Source organism: Porites lutea, chromosome 9, assembly GCF_958299795.1.
Source record: "Porites lutea chromosome 9, jaPorLute2.1, whole genome shotgun sequence".
Taxonomy (NCBI): Eukaryota; Metazoa; Cnidaria; class Anthozoa; order Scleractinia; family Poritidae; genus Porites; species Porites lutea.
This window is the reverse complement of record NC_133209.1, coordinates 30102929-30122678: the sequence shown is the minus strand read 5'-3', so window position 1 is coordinate 30122678 and position 19750 is coordinate 30102929. Positions and strand designations below refer to the sequence as shown.

Below are 19750 nucleotides of genomic sequence, written 5' to 3'. Positions count from 1 at the left end.
GTCTGCATCTCCCAATTCCAATTTGAAAAGAGATGTGGACGAAGGACTATCTTGATTCAGGTAATGGGCTTCTGATAAAAAGTTTTTACCAAAATTGTTCATCTTGCCACCCCGTTTAAGACAAGAGACTTAAATTTATGACCCTGATTTATTTCTTTTCGCATACATAATGAAGAATTATATTACAACTAACATCATAGTATTAGTTGTTGTTTTTTTTTTTGGGGGGGAGGGAAGAATTGTTAGTACTACAAATGTAGACCAATCAATGCTAAACTTTACACTCTTTTAAGGGCCTCGGTACGAAAATCACCCTGTTTTACACAATTTTACACCCTATCTAAGACCCAATACCCTGAAAACAAAACCCTGTTCGATTCAGTTTCATGTATCCGTTTAGGCCAAACAAGCTAGGAAGTGCCCCCTGCCCCCTCGGGTCGTGGCCATAATAATTAGAGGCTAGGAACTGAACAATCGAAGTTTCTATGAAGTTACAATTACTCGCCTATTGGTACTGTTATTCCATACGCTTTGAGCAACAATAACTTTAAATCGGCTAAACTTAGCAGATCTTATTGACCTCTCTAGATCCATTATACTGCGACAGGATTAGCTCAGTCGGTAGAGCGCTTGACTGCAAAGCGGAAGGTCGCGGGTTCGATTCCCGGGACCGGACCAAAACTCAAGGTCCTTAAAATGACTGAGAAATGAAGGTACTGCCCTCGCCCTACAAATGGTGAGATCTTCGCGTGGCTCGGATGGTCTCGTAGAATGGCGGTCCCGTCTCCCGTAGGAGAAGTAAAAACTAGTGTCCCCAATTATTAGTACTTTCGGGCTAAACACATTGACACTCTAAAGAGCATTTTTTTCTTGTTAGTATACGGCTTAAGTAGAAACGTACAGAAGGCTATCACGTCTATATTGACAACCTATACAACAAATTTTCAGTCTTTTTACAGCTGGGTGTTCAAACGAAGAATTTGCTGCCTTAAGACGCCTACATTATTTTAAATCGAGACCATTATAGGATGATTCTAGTTTTTGATTAACCGTTAACAAATTCCCAATTTAAAAGGCAACTTGTGAACTAGTTGGTTGCTTGTTGGTTGCATAATAACTATCAGATTTTCAGGGAAATCAATTGTCTTAAACAAGTTGCCGCAGAGAGCCCTTGTCAAGTAATCCCTAGCTGTCACTTGGCCTTTAGCTTTGGCTTCAGTTTCATTTCACTTCCGTGGAGATACCAGTTCCAAAAATAATAAGAGCTGTCTCCATAGTTGCCGTTCAGGTGTGAACCGGACGTACAACTTTTGTACCACCAGGCTCCTCTGTTATTCACAGCACAGTTATAACTTTTCTGTTTGTCATTATCACGGTCCTTAGTAGTAAAAGCCATTTCATTATAATAAGTCAGCTTGTCAGTTGCTGTACCAGAATAAAACCCAATGAACAGTGTGTAGTTAGATGCTTCATTAGTGACCGTGAAATTGCTATACTTGGCGTATTTATACCCGGCGGACGTGGTGTTGATCTCTACACGCAGCTGGCTCGGAATCTCCGTCAGTTGATGGATTTTTTCGTTTCCAAGCCAAAACTCTCCTCTAACGTCTCCAAAGCCATTTTTGTACTCGTCCCACCCCCTGAAGAATCCGACAAACCCATTAAAGCGTTTGTGAAAGACTGTCCATCCACCGCTATCAGTCTTCATGTCACAGTACACGTCAAAACTGGATCTGTTGGTTGGGTTTACTGTGTACACGCCGCTTTCTTTGAAGCCAGCTGAAAACAACTCGGCACAGTCCCTTGCTGTAAAAGAGAGATTCATTCAGAGGGAATAAAGTAAGGAAGGAAATAGCTTTCTAAAATGACTTATTCTTTTTCCAAAACGGATTTTTCTGCTTTTGGCATCTCACCCAACCCGAAACAATGCAAAACGAATTAAAACGGAGAAGAAACACAACTAAAACCCGTGTGTTAAAACCTGGTCATTACTTGTGGCATTCAAACCTTCACAGCTGCATGATTGAAACAGTATGTCAATTCTTATAAAACCAGAAAAAAAAGGGGTGTAAGTCCTCAGAATGTGGTCTTACCATTTAGATTTGATGCTATATTCTATCTTAAGAGGACACCGAAAAAACTAGAGATTTTACTAGTACAGTCGATATTGTAGTAAACAGAACAGGCACACTTTCCAAAGAGCTTTTGAGAATCGAATCATAGACACAACGATCGTCTACAACACCAATAATGATATTGATGGGGTGACGTCCTTTTATGACATTATCGGGATGAAATAGAACACACGTTTATAAGAACCTCTTATAAATTATCACTTCTTACCAGTTTTGACGACAACTTTTACTTCAGTCTCCACGTGAACTAACTCGCTCTGAGCTCTACAGGTGTAGGTGTCACTGTCTTCAGCTGTCAAACTGTTTATCTTTAGTTGTCCACTCTCCACTTGTGCGCGCCCTTCTGGAATGTGTCCTTTACAACGTGACCACGTGATACTCGGTACTGGGTGTCCATCTGCAGAGCAGTTCAATGTAACTGACTGTCCAAGATAACGCTCTATCGTCTTGGGTGGCCTGACAGTAAACTGTGGCACTATATTGATGATTAAGGTTGTCATTGCGTGCGAAGTGCCCATAATATTTGTAGCAGAGCAAATATACGTTCCGGCATCCTTCTTCTTAGCTTTTACTATGGTCAATGTTTGACCTTCGACAACTGTTCTTTCAGTGGGAATTTGGTCAAAAAGTTTAGTCCAGGATATTACTGGAGGTGGATATCCAATGGTCTGGCATTTAGGCAATTTGACATTTTTCCCGCTCTCAGCGTATATTGGACCAGTGATAAGAGAAACGTCTGGACGAGCTGCAACAAAACAAAACAAAACAGCGAGAACAACTGATGTTTACAAGCATGTGACCACTTTCAGGGTCTGCTTCTTTTAAATTAAAAACCCTGTCTAATGCGAGGTCAAAACATTCCAGTTATCTGTACGTTCTGAATGTTTCCATGCGTTTTGTTTTGGGGTGTAAAATTGCCTTCTTTTTATAAGGCACATTACATACACACACACACATACTGGCACTGTTTACAGGTAGCCATTACGACACTTGAAGAAGAGTCATAAGGCTATCCCTATATTAAGATCGTTGTCACACAGTTGTGTGGACTCTTTTACATTCCACAAGAACCAGTGTGTGCTGTGAGACGACCGAACTACGGTTTTTCGTCCTTATCCGAGAAGACCAGAAAGTCTAACATTATGGCATTTTCAATTCAATTAAGGTTGATTTGTTTAACGTTGGGAGCTGAAACGAGAAAAAAAGACTTTCATAACCTCTGCAGCTACTTCAACAGTTCTCGAAGGTAACTTACAACAGCGTACATGAGCAGTAGAACTGACTTACGCGAATTTTCAAGTTCACTGTCATAATCGTAAGATACTGGTTTTACACCTTTTACCATCAGTCACTTTAACGTTGACTTCAGCCGCGCTTTTTATTGTGCGCTCCGGCTCTGACGACAAACCGCCTCGTACATTTTTGATCTTGTTCAATTTATGAACGTTGAACGGTTCAGGGTTGAATTTTCAGATGAATGAAAAAGAAACTAGTCGCGTAATTACTAATGCATTATGATACAGTGTGATGAAACTTGATATACTTTGGCTGCTTTAGTAGCACTCGCTAAGAAAAAATCAGAGCGGCGCGTAGATTGCAGTTTGAATGACTGCAGGTATTAAATTTAATCAAGACTACTCTTACGTCAATTAATTAACTATACTAGTAGTCATTTCTTTGGTAGATCAGGCCTTCATTTAGGAATGGGAAGCTTCATTAAGGTGTCAGTTACCCCTTTGTGTTAACCGAGGGTCAGTTTCCTTTATTAATGGAGGACGTGTTACGCTCAAAATGACACTGAATTGTTCTGCTCATACCTCTGACGTTGAGTGTTACTGCGGCCTGCGCGGTTCCCTGGTCAGTTCGGATCGTACATACGTACATCCCGTTGTCACCAACGATCACATTCTTGATGTGTAAGGTCCCCTTCACAATGGAATGTCGTCCGATGGGAAGAGAACCACCTTCTTTAGCCCATGATATTGTTGCGTGAACGTTTCTCTCCGGTGAGCATTGAAACGTAGCCGATTCATTCAATGTTACAGTTTTTACTGCGGGCTTGACCAAAATCTCGGGGGTTGAAATAATACTTCCGGGTTGCCCCCTGAATAGCTGCAGAGATGTTGAAGTCGATTCTCCAGGTTCCCCTTTTTGGCCCTTCATACCGGGGGGTCCCATTGGCCCTTGAAGTCCCTGTGGTCCTGTTTTCCCGGGGGGACCTTGAACACAAATCTGTCCTTTGCTGGTGCAGAGTTTTCTTGTGCTCGTGTGAACAGCCTTGTTGATCTGTTTTTGTATCTCTTGAGCTAAAGAACTTTCTGCTTCTTCCGTGGGTGTAACCGCCCGAACAATTCGTCTACTGTGATGAGCTGATAACTGCTTCGAGTTCATACTCAAGGAATGAGCATTTCCTTAAAAATAAAAATAGGTAACCGAAGTCATGTTAATTTTTGGGGCAGCCGTGAGCCCGTGCGGCACATTTATAACATGGCGGTGTCTTTAGTGTGTCTCATGCATGTCTGTTAAAAAAAAATCATCTATTAACAATAACATCATAGAACAACAACCCCGTTGTTATCTGAGCCATATTTAGCACAATAAACTTCAAATGCACTTTCCCGAGTTTCAACATTGATACCAGGTGTTTTCTGGTGTTGCGGAACGATTCAGACTTTTCTTGGTTCTTTTTTGTGCTGTGGTGTGGTATTGCTTACTGTCTTTTTAATCTTTTGTGTTACTTCATTTGATGATTTCGCCCATCTTCAGAACCAAGAAACTACCATAATATCGATTACGCGGTACACCTTTTGATTGATTGTAATCATTCCGATCTAGATCGTTTTGGTTCATTTTAATATTCGACTTGATACCCCAAAAGCCTTGTAGGCTTAGTTACTTCTCTGAACTTTAAAAACCTCAGAGTTTGAAGCCGAAGCGCGTTCACAAGTAAGGCTAAAATATCACTTCAGAGTCTGCTTATCCAATCTCCAAAATGCAGCCAACTACCAATCATAAAGCACTGGTTGTTCCTTTGCGTAGAGCGCATGAATTCCAAGTGAATAATGGTGTTTTACAGACTAAGAAAGCACAGTCCTCAGCTAGTTCTGCGCTATGATGTTTTATGATGTTGGATAAAATTCCAGAGTACACTTGTTTCGGCATGTATATTCTCCTTCATATTTGTACTAACACTTAAAGTTTTCAGAACTGTGTTCGTTTTAAAAAAAAAACGTGATTTAAAAGCCGCGATTATTTTCCCAAATTCTGACCGAGTTGTGCCGAACTTTTCGATAATTTAAAGGTCTGTCATCATGGAATACTGGAAAATTTTGCGTGCTTTTCTCGAACCAATACATGGCAAAAGCGGAAGGAAGTCGCTCATTTGAAAGCTTCACGTGTAATAAATCGTCTTAAGTGCGCTTGCATGATTGAGTTTTCGCGTGAACTCACAGTGATCGATAACTTATCCCTTTGTAAAATTTTGTAATTAAACTCTCGAGAAGCCCTTAGAGAGGTAACTGCAAGAAAGGAAGGCGAACTATCAGACTACTCAGATCGTTCACTAGCAGCTGATAGAGTGCACAGTTTTATTAGGCGCTTACCTTCGATCAAGGGTGGAGCATCCTTTACTGTCTCGTTCACTTTCTGCTGTTGCTCCAGTGCTACGATTCTCTCCGTATGAGATCTTAACTCCAGTTCTAATCTCACAAAACCGACACAAAAGAAAAGCACACTGATAAAAGTTACACAGCAACAGCAAACGAGAAGGCGAGATGATCCGTTAGCTGAACTCATGATTGTGTGAACATAGAAAAGGTTTCCAACATCTGATGAAGTGTTCGATGAGCACGGAGTTTAAGGTGACGCCTTATCATGCACTGAATCACAACGCAATACCCTTCTGTTCAAACCTGATAACGTGCTTTTTTAGGTCAAGAGAAGTGCGCCTTTTGAAAAGGCTAATTCTACGCTGATTCAAATCGGTTAGCGTCTTTTTTTAGACAGAAGTCAGATTTCTGATTTGAGAGGGCAAACTACAATAAAAATAATCTGCTTTGACCGCAGACGAACATCCAAGGATATTCTTAGCTCTGTAGCTTCTAAAGAAAAGTAATAGAGAAAGACCGAAAAATGGTCAGGCCCCTAGACAGCCCTCGAATCCGATGGCCGTGGGGCGAAAACATGCATGTATTGCACTTCCGACTGGCTAGTTTGGCATGCATTGATGAGTTTTATACAGTAATCAGCTTTGGGGTACAGTTACATTAGATTCCGATATATGTCTTAGGTAAATTCCGGTTCTGATAACACGTTTTGGATTGCAAATGATATAATACGTCTGTAACTAAAAACAACGAAGGCAAGACAATGCGATGAAGAACTTATACTAACACGGAGGAGGAATGGGGGAAGGGTAACGGAAGACACAATAATCTCACTTTAAGTAAAAAGTAAAACAAAGCTACCCAGGACAACGGTGCTTGTTTCAAATTCTGCGAAATGTACATCATGATTCTGGCAAAGTAGAGTGCAAGTTTTATATTTTTTGCTAAGGCCAACGACGTGGGGAGGGGTAAGGGGTGCGGTCCGGGATATTCCTAGATCCGCCACAGCTTGTCAAATCGTAGTTTCATTTGTTAAATTCTATACGTCGACTTCAGTATGAAAACGAATTCATTTCTTTTGCCTCAACAGTTGTTGTCAGTTTAGTGAAGGTCTCATAAAAAACGGAAGGCCCATTTTTTATGCAGCAATCGTTAGATTGAAGATAGAAAGATATGTTACTCAAGTATTAAATTTTTCTTGGCTCGAAGCTCGCGATTGAATTCGAAAAAGTTTTGAGATAACCCTGACATAAGTTTCAATATCAATGCAGCACACAATTTCAGTTTAATACAAAGCTGTTAAGAGGGTTAAAAGCGGCTAGCTTTCATCTAACGTAGTTATCTTTTCTTAATTGAACAGAGAAAAAGATTACCGTCGCGTTTTAATTCCTCTGGCACGTCGCGCCTGTTTTGTTCTTGTTAAGTCGTTCTAGTAAAAATTGGGAGAATTTTCTTTTATACCATGCGGTATACCATTTCAAGTTAGAGCTGCACTCAAAACTATTAAATGATAGGGTTCATTTGATCACCAGAATAAATTTTTCTCCAAAATTTGACTATTATTCGTGACGATGAAACGTTTTTGTAACGGAAGCGAGTTTGTCCGCCCCACTTGTCACTGCATCAAGTAAAAAACAAAACAAAACCAAAAAAAAACGTTTACTATATTTCCTCCTTTACGCAACCACGTTGGCTTCCCTGCGCTTAGTCGAGTGGGGACTTAGAAGAGGGCAAACTCGAGGAGGAAGAGAAAAAGGCTTGGCTTCGAGACAGATCGAGAGGCCAGGTCTGAAAGCGGGTATGGATTTTAGAAGTGAGGTGAAAACAGGTGTAAAAATTGACATGTTTTGGTCTGAAATAGTCTTAGGATTTGGGAAACCGGGCAGCACACCCACATCAAGAATAGTTACCCCTGGGAAGAGGGGCGCTTTTTTTGCTTCGACAAAGGAAGGGAACGCTTATTCGTTTGACAACCCTTACATTAGCATTCTTGGAGAATTACCTTATTATAGGAAATTAACACACCATGAAATTAAGGTATTGGAAATCAACGCGACTTAAATTAACGCGAATTTAATGGAAAATGACTTTCGAATAAAGAAAATTAACGCGACAGAGGAGGTAGAATTTCATAATAAAGGAATTAACGCGATTAAGACAAAGGAGAAGATATTGACATCACTTCTGACAGCGACAACGATGAAGATGAACTCGAAATATTGTAAACCTTCGCCTTAGCTTTTGTCAAAGATCGAAAATAAAGGGTAAATGGAAAGAAAGAAAGCAAGTAGTTAATGTTTTTTAGGTGTCAAGAATGTCTGGACAGATTCCAAAATTGGGGTTAAAATACTGGAAATTAAGAGCGTGGAAATTAACGTTGCACTTAATTAACGTCGCGCAAATTAACGCTCAACAAAATTAACGCGAATTTTAACGATTCGTGTTAATTTCATGGAGCGTTCATTTCCCATAATAAGGTAAGGGTAGTCAGTCTGGTCTTCGAGACGATGCCGTTCTTGAGTGTCGTCTCTCCTAGGAAGGATCGCCAGCTCAGCTCAGAGGGTCTCAATGGGGTGGTAGCTTTTACGGTTATCAGCTAAAATTTTGGCTCTTTTACGGCTATCGGTTAATTTTTTCCAGTTACGGTTAACAACAAAGTTAAAAATTAATTTCTTTTGTTTCAAGGAGTTAAATATTAATTAACCTGTATTTTTTGTATCTTTAAATCGAAAGAAGGTCTTCAGATCATCTCGGGATGAAACAAACTATCCTTTTGAAAAATTTTAACATTTGATAGATCATACTTTTTATGAAGTATTCCACTTCTAAGATTATTTTACCCATACAAATGTCAATAGTAAATTTAAAAATAATCTTTGTGAAAAAGCAAAAACAGACTGACGCAAACGCTTAACTCAAGGCCGGTGCGCGACATTCATTTATAACAGAAATGGCCGTTTTCAAACTAAAGGCGGATTAATCGGGTCAGACGGGTTATCCGTTTGATATTTCGCGTCAGATAGGTAATACGTCTTAATTTGAAAATGGAATGGTTTTAATTTTGAATCAGAACAATCCGCCTGGCTTTCTCCGTCAATTTTGACGGACAATTTAATTGAAGATGGATTATACATTTCAGGCAGCCTGTGTACAGCCGCCCCCTCCCCTCAGAAGGAGGAAGGGAGAAGGAGTGTCTGTGGGGGAGGGGGTGACTGTACACAGGCTAGTCTCAGATGGATAATCCATTTTTAGCTCTAGTGTGAGAACGGCCAATGTAAACCAATTCCTGTGTCCAGTGTTTTTAATGATAACGAAGCCTATACAGAACGACTGTCTGCCGTTGCCTTGTCCGTAGGCCTCATTATTCCGCGCGGCTGATGCGTTTCGGGTCACGTGGTCCGAGCGAGTTTTTTTTCTCAGATTGGGAAGACGCCGTAGCGTCAGAGAAAAACAGGGAATTGTTACATGGAATTGTTGTTTATCGTCGACGTGTTTCACAAAGAGTGACATCTCTGCGTGTTGCTAGTATTTCGAGGGCACGACCTCCCGAAAATCTCAAATATTAATCCCCAGCAAGAAGCCAGATTTTCGCTATGGAAAAAATTAGTTCCCCGAGAGAGCGGCGGCGGAAATGGAGCCTAGGTCTAGGTGACCTAGGTCAACACCTAAAAGCTAGGCGCTTGGCCTAACGTGCGTTCGCAGTCAAAGTAGCCGGGAAATAAAAACGCAACCATAAGTGAGTTTAGCACCTTCCTTAAAACTAACAAATCCAGGGAACACTTTCCTTTACGGTGAACTTTTTTTTTTACCCTATTTACGGCTAACGGTTAAAATTTTTCAATTTTTACGGCTATCGACTAAATTTTTGGCCGTTTTACGCCTATCGGTTAACCCCATTGAGACCCTCAGCTCATGCCACGAAAAAGGAACCGCTGCTCGCAGGGTAGCGGCGCAACGGCCGGCGCACAGCCATTTAGGCCACATAAAGAAGTGCCCCCACCAGCCCTTTGGGGGGCCGGTTGGCCGGAGTCCAGCCGGAGTTTCAGTCGGGGCAAATAGTCGGGGCCCGATGATCTCATTTCGTACCAGTCCCCTCCCAGTCAAGTAAACGCCTGACATTTTTCAATTAGATTGTCTGCTATTGCTCGCTATTGGAGCTGTTTTCTACATTTTTTGAGGTTTCTCACGGGATTATTGCGTTACACAGAAGTAGGTGAAGAGGTTTAACCATTTAGGTCTAATATGTTTGAAATTTAAGTGTTAGGAATTCATTTCGTCCTGAAAACGTTGAAAATTTTTCAAGAAAATCAGGCCGGCGTCCGACCAGCTGTACCAGCTGATACAAGACGGGACAGTGATTTCCTCGCACAGTATGAAAAGAACACACGATAAGCGGCCGAAGTTATACCAGTTTAGAAATTGTCGACTTTTGAGAGACAGTGAAATAATTACAGACGATCTCTGGGTTCGAGATGGAAAGATTATTGATCCTCGAATAATTTTCTGGGAAGAGCAGATCAAAGCAGATGTACAAATTGACTGCAATAATGTGATCATCTGTCCCGGATTTATTGATGTGCAAATAAACGGTAAGTGTGCTTTAAACTGAGGGATGCTTAACTTAGGCAGGAGACAAGACCCCAAATCCAAGGTTTTAATCTAGACAGTTTCTTCTGTTGAACCCCACCCCTCACTGGCCACATTTGTCTTTGTAAAGTTTCACTATTGTCAGAGTCGGACAAGGGGGATAGTGTGGTATACAAGTATACCAATTGTCTAGTTCATACTAGAAGATAATTTTTTACACAGCTGCATAGCGTTTTACCCAGACTTAAACATCAGGCCCCGGTTGTTCAAATGCCAGCTTTTGAACAACTTGGGCCTGGAATGATATAATAGAAAAACAATGTTGGAGATGATAATTCCTCATAGGGGTTAAAATGTCAATGAGTGCCTGTTAACAGCTACATAGACTGGACTCTTGTACATGTAAAGAACTATAAGGTTGTCTAATTGCATATGAGGGTCAGGAAGGGGGCAGGGGTCCTGATCCCGTATTTTTAAAAATGAAAAATCTCACATCCCACCCCATTTTTGTTGCTTTCCGAATAATTCCAGCATCTTGTTTGTAGATACTTTAAAAAAAGACTAATTGTGGCATTAAGTATAAAGTCATTAACTGGTTTGGTTTTGCCGCACCATGTGTACATTCCTGTCATTCAATTGAATCAGTGTATATTCTATCCGCTCCTCTGTTGATTCATCCTTGGAGACCCAGGGGCGGTCAATTGGGTCAGAATAAATGGCGGCGAAAATTTGCAAAGAACAGGTGAGAGAGCCCCTCGGATGCTTCTCTGACCAAACTAGTTCCACGACTCATTCGAATGCTTGTCTCTGACTTGGCACAAAAATATATTTGTGCTAACTCAGAGGCCAGCTTCTATTGTGCTTTTTGTGATCTTCTTATATCAAAAAGTTCGCGCGCAGCCTCGACGGTTTGCCGGACATTTCTGGCTCATGCAGGAGAACTTTCTTTGAGAAGAGTTTTCACCAAAAATGGGGCCCACAAAACCAAAGAAATTCTATAATTTATTGGTAAATTTTCCGTGGAAAGTCATACATTTATTATACATGCAGTAATTTCGTACTATTTCACCCAATAAATAGAGTGGAAACATCCTGACAGGTAGGAGAGAGAACCTGGGAATGAGGTTGGCAAAAAAATCCCACATCTTGCGTCCAAATTTTGGTGAATCCTGCTTCTCAGGTATCAGTCAAATCCTGTTTCCTTTCAAGATATTTTGGGCCAGTTATAGGTTTAAATGGAGTTTAGCCAGTGTTTAACAAAACCTCATTCTAAGCCATTCTCAGTTTGCTGAACACTTTTATGTAAACACGATTTATCACCAACATTTTCATCAAAGCATATGGCGTAGACTAGAAAAGCATTTGTCTTCTTACAATAATCCACTAAGGAAAAGATCTGGCGGTCCAAAGATTGGCTAAACCACAGCCTCACAACTGACCCGTTGTGTTTTCCCTAATCCTGCACCATTTTCTGGTCAAATCTGGGATACAAAAAATACCCTTCCAGACCCTGTGAAAATGTCATGCACCAGGCAGCTAGGTTGGTGTACCAAAACAATGAATCCAGTTATGTTTGGTGTAACATGAAAACTAGGCTGGGCAGGGCTCCTTAAAATATTTTGGCCCGTAAGCTCCTCAAGTGAAATTTCCAGGAAGGTGGGGGTCCAATTACCCAATAAACGCTCTGTTAAAGCAGTATAGATATTTTCAGAAGCATTACACAATGTGTCATTTTCTTTCACACTTCCAGGTGGATTTGGTGTGGATTTCTCATCTGATACTGACAAATTAGAAGAAGGTTTAGTGACCGTAGCAAAAGGTTTGTTACAACATGGAGTGACATCTTTCTGCCCCACAATTGTAACATCAACACAACAAAGTTACAATGAGGTAACAGTTTGTTATAATTAGTTTCATAGTTAACTTCTTAACTAGCTTTAATAAACCAAATTCTGGTTGGTTTTTAGATTTTAAAGATGGTCAAAAGAACTCCTGGTGGAGAGAATGGAGCAGAAATTCTAGGTAAATTATGACTTCATAAAACATTGTTTTATTAGCATTTAGGGCCCAAAGGTGGATAGTACTCCTGGCAAATTCAGTTGGTGGGCAGGGACATATATAGCTGTCTGACTGTATTTAAGGTAATCATACAGGTATTTGTACCTGAAACAAATGTTAAAAATAGATAAAGACAGAAAAAGTAGAAAAACAAAGCCGTGAAAGTCAACAGAAGGTAATTAAGTAAGGGATAGCTAAGGAAAGTTATAACACAATGCCCATGTAACTCTTCTTAAACTTCAGATTATTTTTCGATACAAAAGGCAGTGTTTTTTTCTTATTTTGTCACACTCTAAAGGTATATTAAATTACTGTTGCCAAGATGTAAGTCCTTTAAAACAAACAATCCAAGTTAATTGATTTAATTTTAATTACCTCTCAGTATAGTCTAATAATAGTCACCTGTGTGAAAATGATTTGGGTCCCCTGGAAAATTTGTAGCCATACCCCTTCACAGCACTACTCTAAGTGGTAAAACCATACCCTTTGACAGTGCACATACCTGATAGCTTATTTAATGTAGTACTGCATCACCTCTTCCTTAAGTGCTTTTTATGCATGGTTTGATCCCAAAGTCTAAACCACTCACTACATGTGTTAACTGGGAATAATGGAGGATAAAGGTGTTACCCTTGCACTGCAAATGGCTGGTACAGTGGACCCTCGATGTAACGAAGGGCCAAGGGACTGGCAAAATTTGTTCGCTATAACCAGGTTTCGTTATATCGAGGTTTTGTTTCATATATTTTACTATTACTGGGGTAATGAAAATCATTTGTTATATGGAGGACTTCGTTATATAGAGGTTCGTTATATTGAGGTTCCACTGTACTTTGGGTGGCTTGCAGGGGGACAATGCTGTAGTTCTAGGTATACAGTAGTAATGCAATATGTTAATGAGTTTGAAAAAAAAAAAGAAAATGAAATTTAAACTATTAAGAATAAAACTGAACCACACTTACAAAATGATGGTCCAGCCCTCCAGCAGGGGATATAAATAAAAGCTTTTCAAAACAAATCCTTTTTTATTTGTATGCCAAGGCTAGAATGCCGTTCAAATGCAAATTACACACATTTACTTAATATTTAGACTGCGTAGTAGGTACTAGGAAATAACAGGGTTGTCAGAAAGTTTTGAAGTAGACAACTGAGTTGTCAAAGTAAGCAGCCAGTGCTGGAATTGCTGCCGAGCACTGAAGGCGCAAGCCTCTTGGGGGGTCTGGGGGCATGCTCCTGCATATTTAGATGCTCTGAAATGCTGTTTTCTGCAGTCTTCAGGCTATTTTCTCTCCAAAATTACTGAAAATCCAGAGAATAAACTATGCTCTTCATCTTCCAATCCTGTTGCTGAACAGTGATATTTCATTTAAAAAGCGCAATCTGTTAAGAAATGCAAAGCAGAGTAGCTGGCCAATACTAACCAAGTAGGGGGCGATTTTTGCTGGCAGCTAGCTACTTTTGACAACCCTGAATAATGGATGCAAGAAAGAATGGGGGGGGGGGGGGTGCAAGGGACCCTCTTGTGTACCCGTTCTTTCTTGCGCCCATTATTTCCTAGTGCCTACTATGCAGGCTATCAGTTATTCAATTGTCTGATTGTTGTTTGTTTGTTAACCCAGGTGCTCATTTGGAAGGACCATTTCTTAATCCTGACATGAAAGGTGCTCACAAGGCACATCTTATGAGACAGATAAGCACCAAAGGGGCTCAAGAAATGGAAGATTTTTATGGAACATTAGATCATGTCAGCATTGTAACTCTTGCCCCAGAATTAGCAGGAGAAAATATGGAGTCAATTAAACAGCTGGTGCAGAGGAATATTGTGGTATCTATAGGTAAATAAAGATTTTTACTATAACACTCAAAGAGTGATCTGACCTGCCTCTTGCTCTTCAAGGTTTCTTCCATGTGGTGCTCCATGTTCTCCAGCAACCCTGCTCTCAGTCCTCAAAGCCAACATTTCTACTCCAGTTCAATCAGGAACGGTAGACAGAATTTCTATGTAGATGTGCTACCTCTATTAAACTCATAAACTTATAGTATTATTTATTTATGTATTTATTTTAATTCCTTAGAACTTTAAACCTGAGTAAGGAATTAAGAAATGGTTGATTTATAGAGATAAAATCTCAAGGTTATGCATAGGAAATTTGTGCATTAATTTTACACATGGTTGCAATGTTTGCACAGGGAGGCCAAATACAAGGTTTGTACAGGTCATGGAAAACCTGGAAAGTCATGGAATTTAAGAATTTCATTTTCCAGGCCTAGAAAGTCATGGAATTTAATTGTCAATCCTTGAAAGTCATGGATAATAATTAAAGTTTTGTTTGATAGATTAGTTACCGCAGATGACAAGGCAAGGATGGCAATGTAAGATAGAGAGGAGTAATTAAACAGCGCAGAAGGCAGGCATTTTTGGTGGATGATAGAGTTTGTGTCTTTTGAACTGTTTAAGGTCAAGAAAATATGCTAAAACAAGGAAAGTTTTTGAATTTTTGAAACTGACAGCTAAACCAAAGGTCTTGGAAAACTTGAAAAGGTCATGGAAAAAGTCATGGAATGTCATAAAATTTTGAAGAGCTTAAAAGAGCACGAACCCTGCAAGCAGCACAGGTATCTCATCATTCCAGGCAATGACTAGGTCATTTTTCGAAGTCTCACTTAAATGACTTTCTTTTATGTCTGTCTCAACTCTCACCTTACCAACTGGAAATAATGAAATAATGTGAAACAATCAGTAACTGATAATTATATCAACAAATTACTTTTTATATTACAGGTCACTCAGCAGCAAATGAGGAAATTGCAGAGCAAGCTGCTAAAAAAGGTGCCACATTCATCACCCATCTGTTTAATGCCATGTTACCAGTAAGTTGTTCGTTTGTAAATATTTTTAAGTTACAATTATTAAGGCTCTTGTAAACAACCTTGACCTCAGGAACTCAAAAGGGTGCACATTTGGTCACAACTTAAGATCCTACATGGTTGGGCTCCTTCTTACTGACTGACATGATAAATCAATTATTAGGGGTGGTCACTTGTAAAATATTTTACAGAAAAGCCGGTCATGATCCCATTTGCTACTTTAGAAACAAGAGGGAATTGGAGCCGAAATGCTCCCTGAATAATATTGTTTCTGTGATAGTTACTGGGGTTGCATGAGTGAACTGTTGGCCAGTTTTTCTCCCTGTCCCAAGTAACAGTCCCAAAAGTCTTTGTGAAAGTTTACTAAGGCCAGTGTCCTAATTGTTACCAAAGAGGTAAAAATTGTCCCTCTTATATATTATTGCTTAACACATGCGAAGATCACATCTGCACAAGGGAACCAACCAATGGTACATAATACTCTTAATTTGTCTTAATTTGATCAAGAAGTGAAAATTCAAGTGCTGACTGAGTGAGGTTAATGCTTTTGAGAATTTAAAAACAAAGGAAAAGACCAGCTGAGTAATAGCGCTTTATACTATTACTAAAAATAGGTTTTGTCACCTTAGACCCCCAGCGTGACTCAGACAGTTTAGGAATGAGTGGTTTGAGATACTTGAAAGAAATGTCTATTGTTTTTGCTTACAGTTCCATCACAGAGATCCAGGGATTGTGGGACTCCTTACAAGTTATGACATTCCTAAACCCATGTTTTATGGATTAATTGCTGATGGTATTCACACACACCCAACAGCTACCAGAATTGCTCACAGGTCACATCCTACAGGTAGGTGCATAGTTGTTTTTGTTTTGTTTTCTTTCCATCACAATTGCTAAAATCAGCACCCTGCTTCAAATACATGAAATAAATAAATTTAGCAATTAAGAGGTGGCATGTCCACATGGCTCTCCCACCATTTCTTGTGAAATTGGAATTTGGAAATGTTGGTTTATAATAATAATAATAATAATATGTAATATTTATAGAGTGCTAATTCCCAATGGTCCAAAAGCGCTTTACATAATAAAAATAACAACAAAATCCTAAACCTACAAAACTACAAAACTACATTGTCATCCTATAAAAATTTTAATTCCCAATGGTACAAAAGCGCTTTACATAATAAAAATAACAACAAAATCCTAAACCTACAAAACTACAAAACTACGTTGTCATCCTATAAAAACATCATCTTTCTATATGACAACATCATAACCAATTTTAAAAAGCCAAGTCTTGAGCTTAGATTTAAAAGAAGAAAGGGAATTACAGGTGCAGCAATAGTAAAAGACCGGCCACCATAAGTTTTAAGATTAAATTTAGATGTAGAAAGTAAAAATTGATTGGAGGATCTAAGAAGTCTACCAGGTGTATAAGGCTTGATGAGATCAGTGATATAGCTAGGTGCAGCACCATGAAGCACCTTAAATGTAATTACTGCAATTTTGAAAGTTATCCTCTGTTCAATTGGTAGCCAATGAAGTTGAATAAGCAACAGCATAACATGCTCATATCTACTAGTGAGGTGAATAAACCTAGCAGCACTATTTAGGACACTCTGTAAACGTTTCAAGATACATTTAGGCTGACCATAAAGCAATGAGTTACAATAGTCGATCCTTGCAGTAACAAAGGCATGAACTAGAGTTTTACATGTATCGTACGAAAGAAACTTGCGAATCTTAAAAATATTGCGTAAATGAAAAAACGAAGACTTGCAAACAGCAGTAACGTGCGGCAACATTGATAGAGAGTTATTAAAAATAACCCCAATATTTTTAGCAGTAGTTGAACACTGTCAACAGTTTATGAGGAAGGGGAAAACCAGTGGACCTGGCCCCGGTTGTTCAAACGTTGGATTGCTCTATCCAGAATGTTGTATACAGGCGACAGAACTTCATTGGTTACAATTGGACACTGAAAGCCAAATAGAGAACGCACTTTATTTGAGTTCCTAAATAATACTGAAAGATACATCTCAGTTGTCCTGTTTAATTTCTCAGTTTTTGCATATTATTTTGTGTTATGTCATCTTTAGGCCAAGACTCTGAGGATCAAGCAAATTAAGTACTCCCTTGAAATCAGTACCCCCTCCTCTCTGTTTAGCTCACCTTCCCCAAATAAAACCGAAATGGTATTAAGGAAAAGTTTAAAAATGTATAATAACATGTCATAAGAATTTCGGAGATTCTCTTGAAGAATAGGAAGCAATTGAGTGGTATAGCCTTTGTTCAAAGACTTTAGACTCTCTCTCTCTCTGAACTGCAGGTCTTGTGCTGATAACAGATGCTATTGCAGCGCTGGGTCTCCCCCCAGGTTTACATAAACTTGGCCCAATGAAGGTGGAAATTGATCATGAAAAGGCCACATTACAAGGAACAAATACTCTGGCTGGAAGGTTACTATCTTTGATAATAGAAATCAGCATAAAATTAGGGATGACAATAAATTCTGTTCTGAAACTTAATGGAAATCTTTACCTTAATCTCTGTATAATTATACTCGAAAGCTCTTAACTACTAACCTAAACTACTAACAGAAAATAATTATACACAATTATATCTGCCTTACATTCTAATCATGATGCAATCTTGAAACATTTCTTTTCTTTGATCTGTTTATCAGAAATTTGCTATTATTATGAGTACTAGTAGTTATTAATATATTACTATCATGGTGATTTTTGCAGTATTGCCTCCATGGATGTCTGCATTCAAAGATTTAAGAAAATGTCAGGTTAGTTTTAACAACTCCCAAATTATTTGCCCTACATTAAGAGGTGTTGTTTTCACGTAGCTTGACCCACTTTCTATCTTTGCGAATGCTTATGCAGCCTTTTGACATTTTAATAATAATAGTATTTATTTAAATTTATACGCATTCTCTAGATCTTTCTTTAAATACAATGGCGGGGCGTAGAAAAACGCAGGCGATGCGTAGGTCATGACTGACCTTATACAAGATGTATATATACAAGATATTTTTGCTCCAAGGGGTGTCTAGCCTGCGAGCAAGCTCTCCTATTTGAGCGAGTGAACGGAGCTGCGTGAGAACATGTGTACTTTACACGATATTCCCCAAGTGGAGAGCTTACTTGTAGGCTAAGGGGTGTTCAGAAGCTCAGTGTCAACTCCTTTAGGGAGAACTCAAGTTTTTTCCTAGTCGCATATCACTGACTGAAAAAAAAATACAGTCAAGTAACACCATTGCCGTGTACTGTTTCTTTTTCATTTTAGGGTGCACCATAGTAGAAGCACTTGAAGGAGCCACACTACACCCTGCCCAGTTGTTACAAATTGAACACAGAAAAGGGATCTTAAATTACAATTCTGATGCAGATTTAGTGTTTGTAGATGATGACCTCAATGTTCACGCAACTTTTATTGCTGGTGAACCAGTGTGGTTGAAAAAAGGGGGTCTAGTTACTGGAGACGTGCAGCTCAAATATAACTTGATCTCTAAGAAAGTTAGAAAACAGAATTGAAAATTCAAAAGCAGGTTGGGCTGCAAGTGTTGTTGATTACGCCGAACATAGGATCAGAAGTCACTTTAAATTTCATTTCTCTCTTCAAATGATTATATTCATAACTAGAGAGAGAAGTGTGTTGTTGTGTTGCCATGGTAACAACATTTCTGGATCTCAGCAATCTTAAGTAGGTAGCTTTAGATACCACGGCAAGGAAAATGTCACTTGAAAAGCAACTTTGCATTGTTTGAAGATTTGTCTTGTGTAGGCGAATTTTCTCGTCATATGTGGATGATTGATAAAGCATGAGTTAGGGTATTCATGTTGTAGTCATATAGTGTGTGCAAAGAAATGTACAGAAAAGAGTGCTGCAAATGCAAAGTTGTCGTTTTGCTTATCTTAGCCTACTGCTTTTTTTGAGGTTCTCGTTGTTGTCATCACAGTGAAATCTTAAATTCCTGTTAGAATATTCAAACAACTCAACAAGTTTAGAATATTTTATTGTAGTGGTTTTCTTCCTGATTAATCAATTTTGGGGAAGAAAGATGTAATCACTCTGATCGACATAGCCGCTATACTTGCAAGACTACAGTTTGGAGAGATCCAGAAATTTTGCCACCATGGCAACACAATGTAATGGCTTCTCCTCTAAATTATTTATTATTTTTATTTTTTCACTGTGATGTCTTGTCACACTAATCTTTACACTTTTGAGTTAATCACAATTCTTTATTACAATATTTATTTGATTTTAAAAGAGAGTAGTTAAATGAAGTTTAAATGTATTTTTGCAATCAACCTGCAGTCATAACCAACTGTTAAACACTTAAATAAAAAAAATGTTTGTTGAAAAACTAGCATTTCTTTTTTTCTTGTTAAATTCCCTCAAAGTTTAGGATGTGTTAGGTATAGAACTGATTTTAATAAAGTTATTGTACAGTAATAATTTATTTGTCAATTATTAGGTCTA

At 39.0% G+C, this 19750-nt stretch overlaps 2 protein-coding genes across 2 annotated transcripts; one reads left to right on the top strand and one right to left on the bottom strand.

Annotated features, from left to right (window-relative positions):
• Positions 1-143: 143 nt before the first annotated feature.
• On the bottom strand, positions 144-5950 carry LOC140947902 (uncharacterized). Its single transcript, XM_073397118.1, has 4 exons — positions 5738-5950; positions 3953-4546; positions 2344-2880; positions 144-1806 (listed from the first exon to the last, which is right to left on the bottom strand). The coding sequence occupies exons 1-4, from the start codon at positions 5928-5930 to the stop codon at positions 1193-1195; spliced, it is 1938 nt and encodes a 645-aa protein (XP_073253219.1). The 5' UTR covers positions 5931-5950; the 3' UTR covers positions 144-1192.
• A 4018-nt stretch (positions 5951-9968) lies between these two features.
• On the top strand, positions 9969-19586 carry LOC140947719 (N-acetylglucosamine-6-phosphate deacetylase-like). The gene is made up of 9 exons (XM_073396892.1): positions 9969-10329; positions 12078-12217; positions 12295-12349; positions 14005-14220; positions 15168-15256; positions 15962-16100; positions 17583-17712; positions 18004-18050; positions 18551-19586. Exons 1-9 carry the CDS (start codon positions 10113-10115, stop codon positions 18796-18798), a joined length of 1281 nt encoding a protein of 426 aa, XP_073252993.1. The 5' UTR covers positions 9969-10112; the 3' UTR covers positions 18799-19586.
• The last annotated feature ends 164 nt before the right edge of the window (positions 19587-19750 follow it).

Bases quoted from the DNA above. Each gene is read 5' to 3' on its own strand.
- LOC140947902 (XM_073397118.1), bottom strand. From the start codon at position 5,930: ATGAGTTCAGCTAACGGATCATCTCGCCTTCTCGTTTGCTGTTGCTGT. The intron at 4,547-5,737 runs GTAAGCGCCTAA...TTTATTTTTAAG, and splicing joins TGCTCCACCCTTGATCGAAG to GAAATGCTCATTCCTTGAGT. The intron at 1,807-2,343 runs GTAAGAAGTGAT...TCTCTTTTACAG, and splicing joins AAAAGTTGTCGTCAAAACTG to CAAGGGACTGTGCCGAGTTG.
- LOC140947719 (XM_073396892.1), top strand. From the start codon at position 10,113: ATGAAAAGAACACACGATAAGCGGCCGAAGTTATACCAGTTTAGAAAT. The intron at 12,218-12,294 runs GTAACAGTTTGT...GTTGGTTTTTAG, and splicing joins CACAACAAAGTTACAATGAG to ATTTTAAAGATGGTCAAAAG. The intron at 16,101-17,582 runs GTAGGTGCATAG...TCTGAACTGCAG, and splicing joins TCACAGGTCACATCCTACAG to GTCTTGTGCTGATAACAGAT.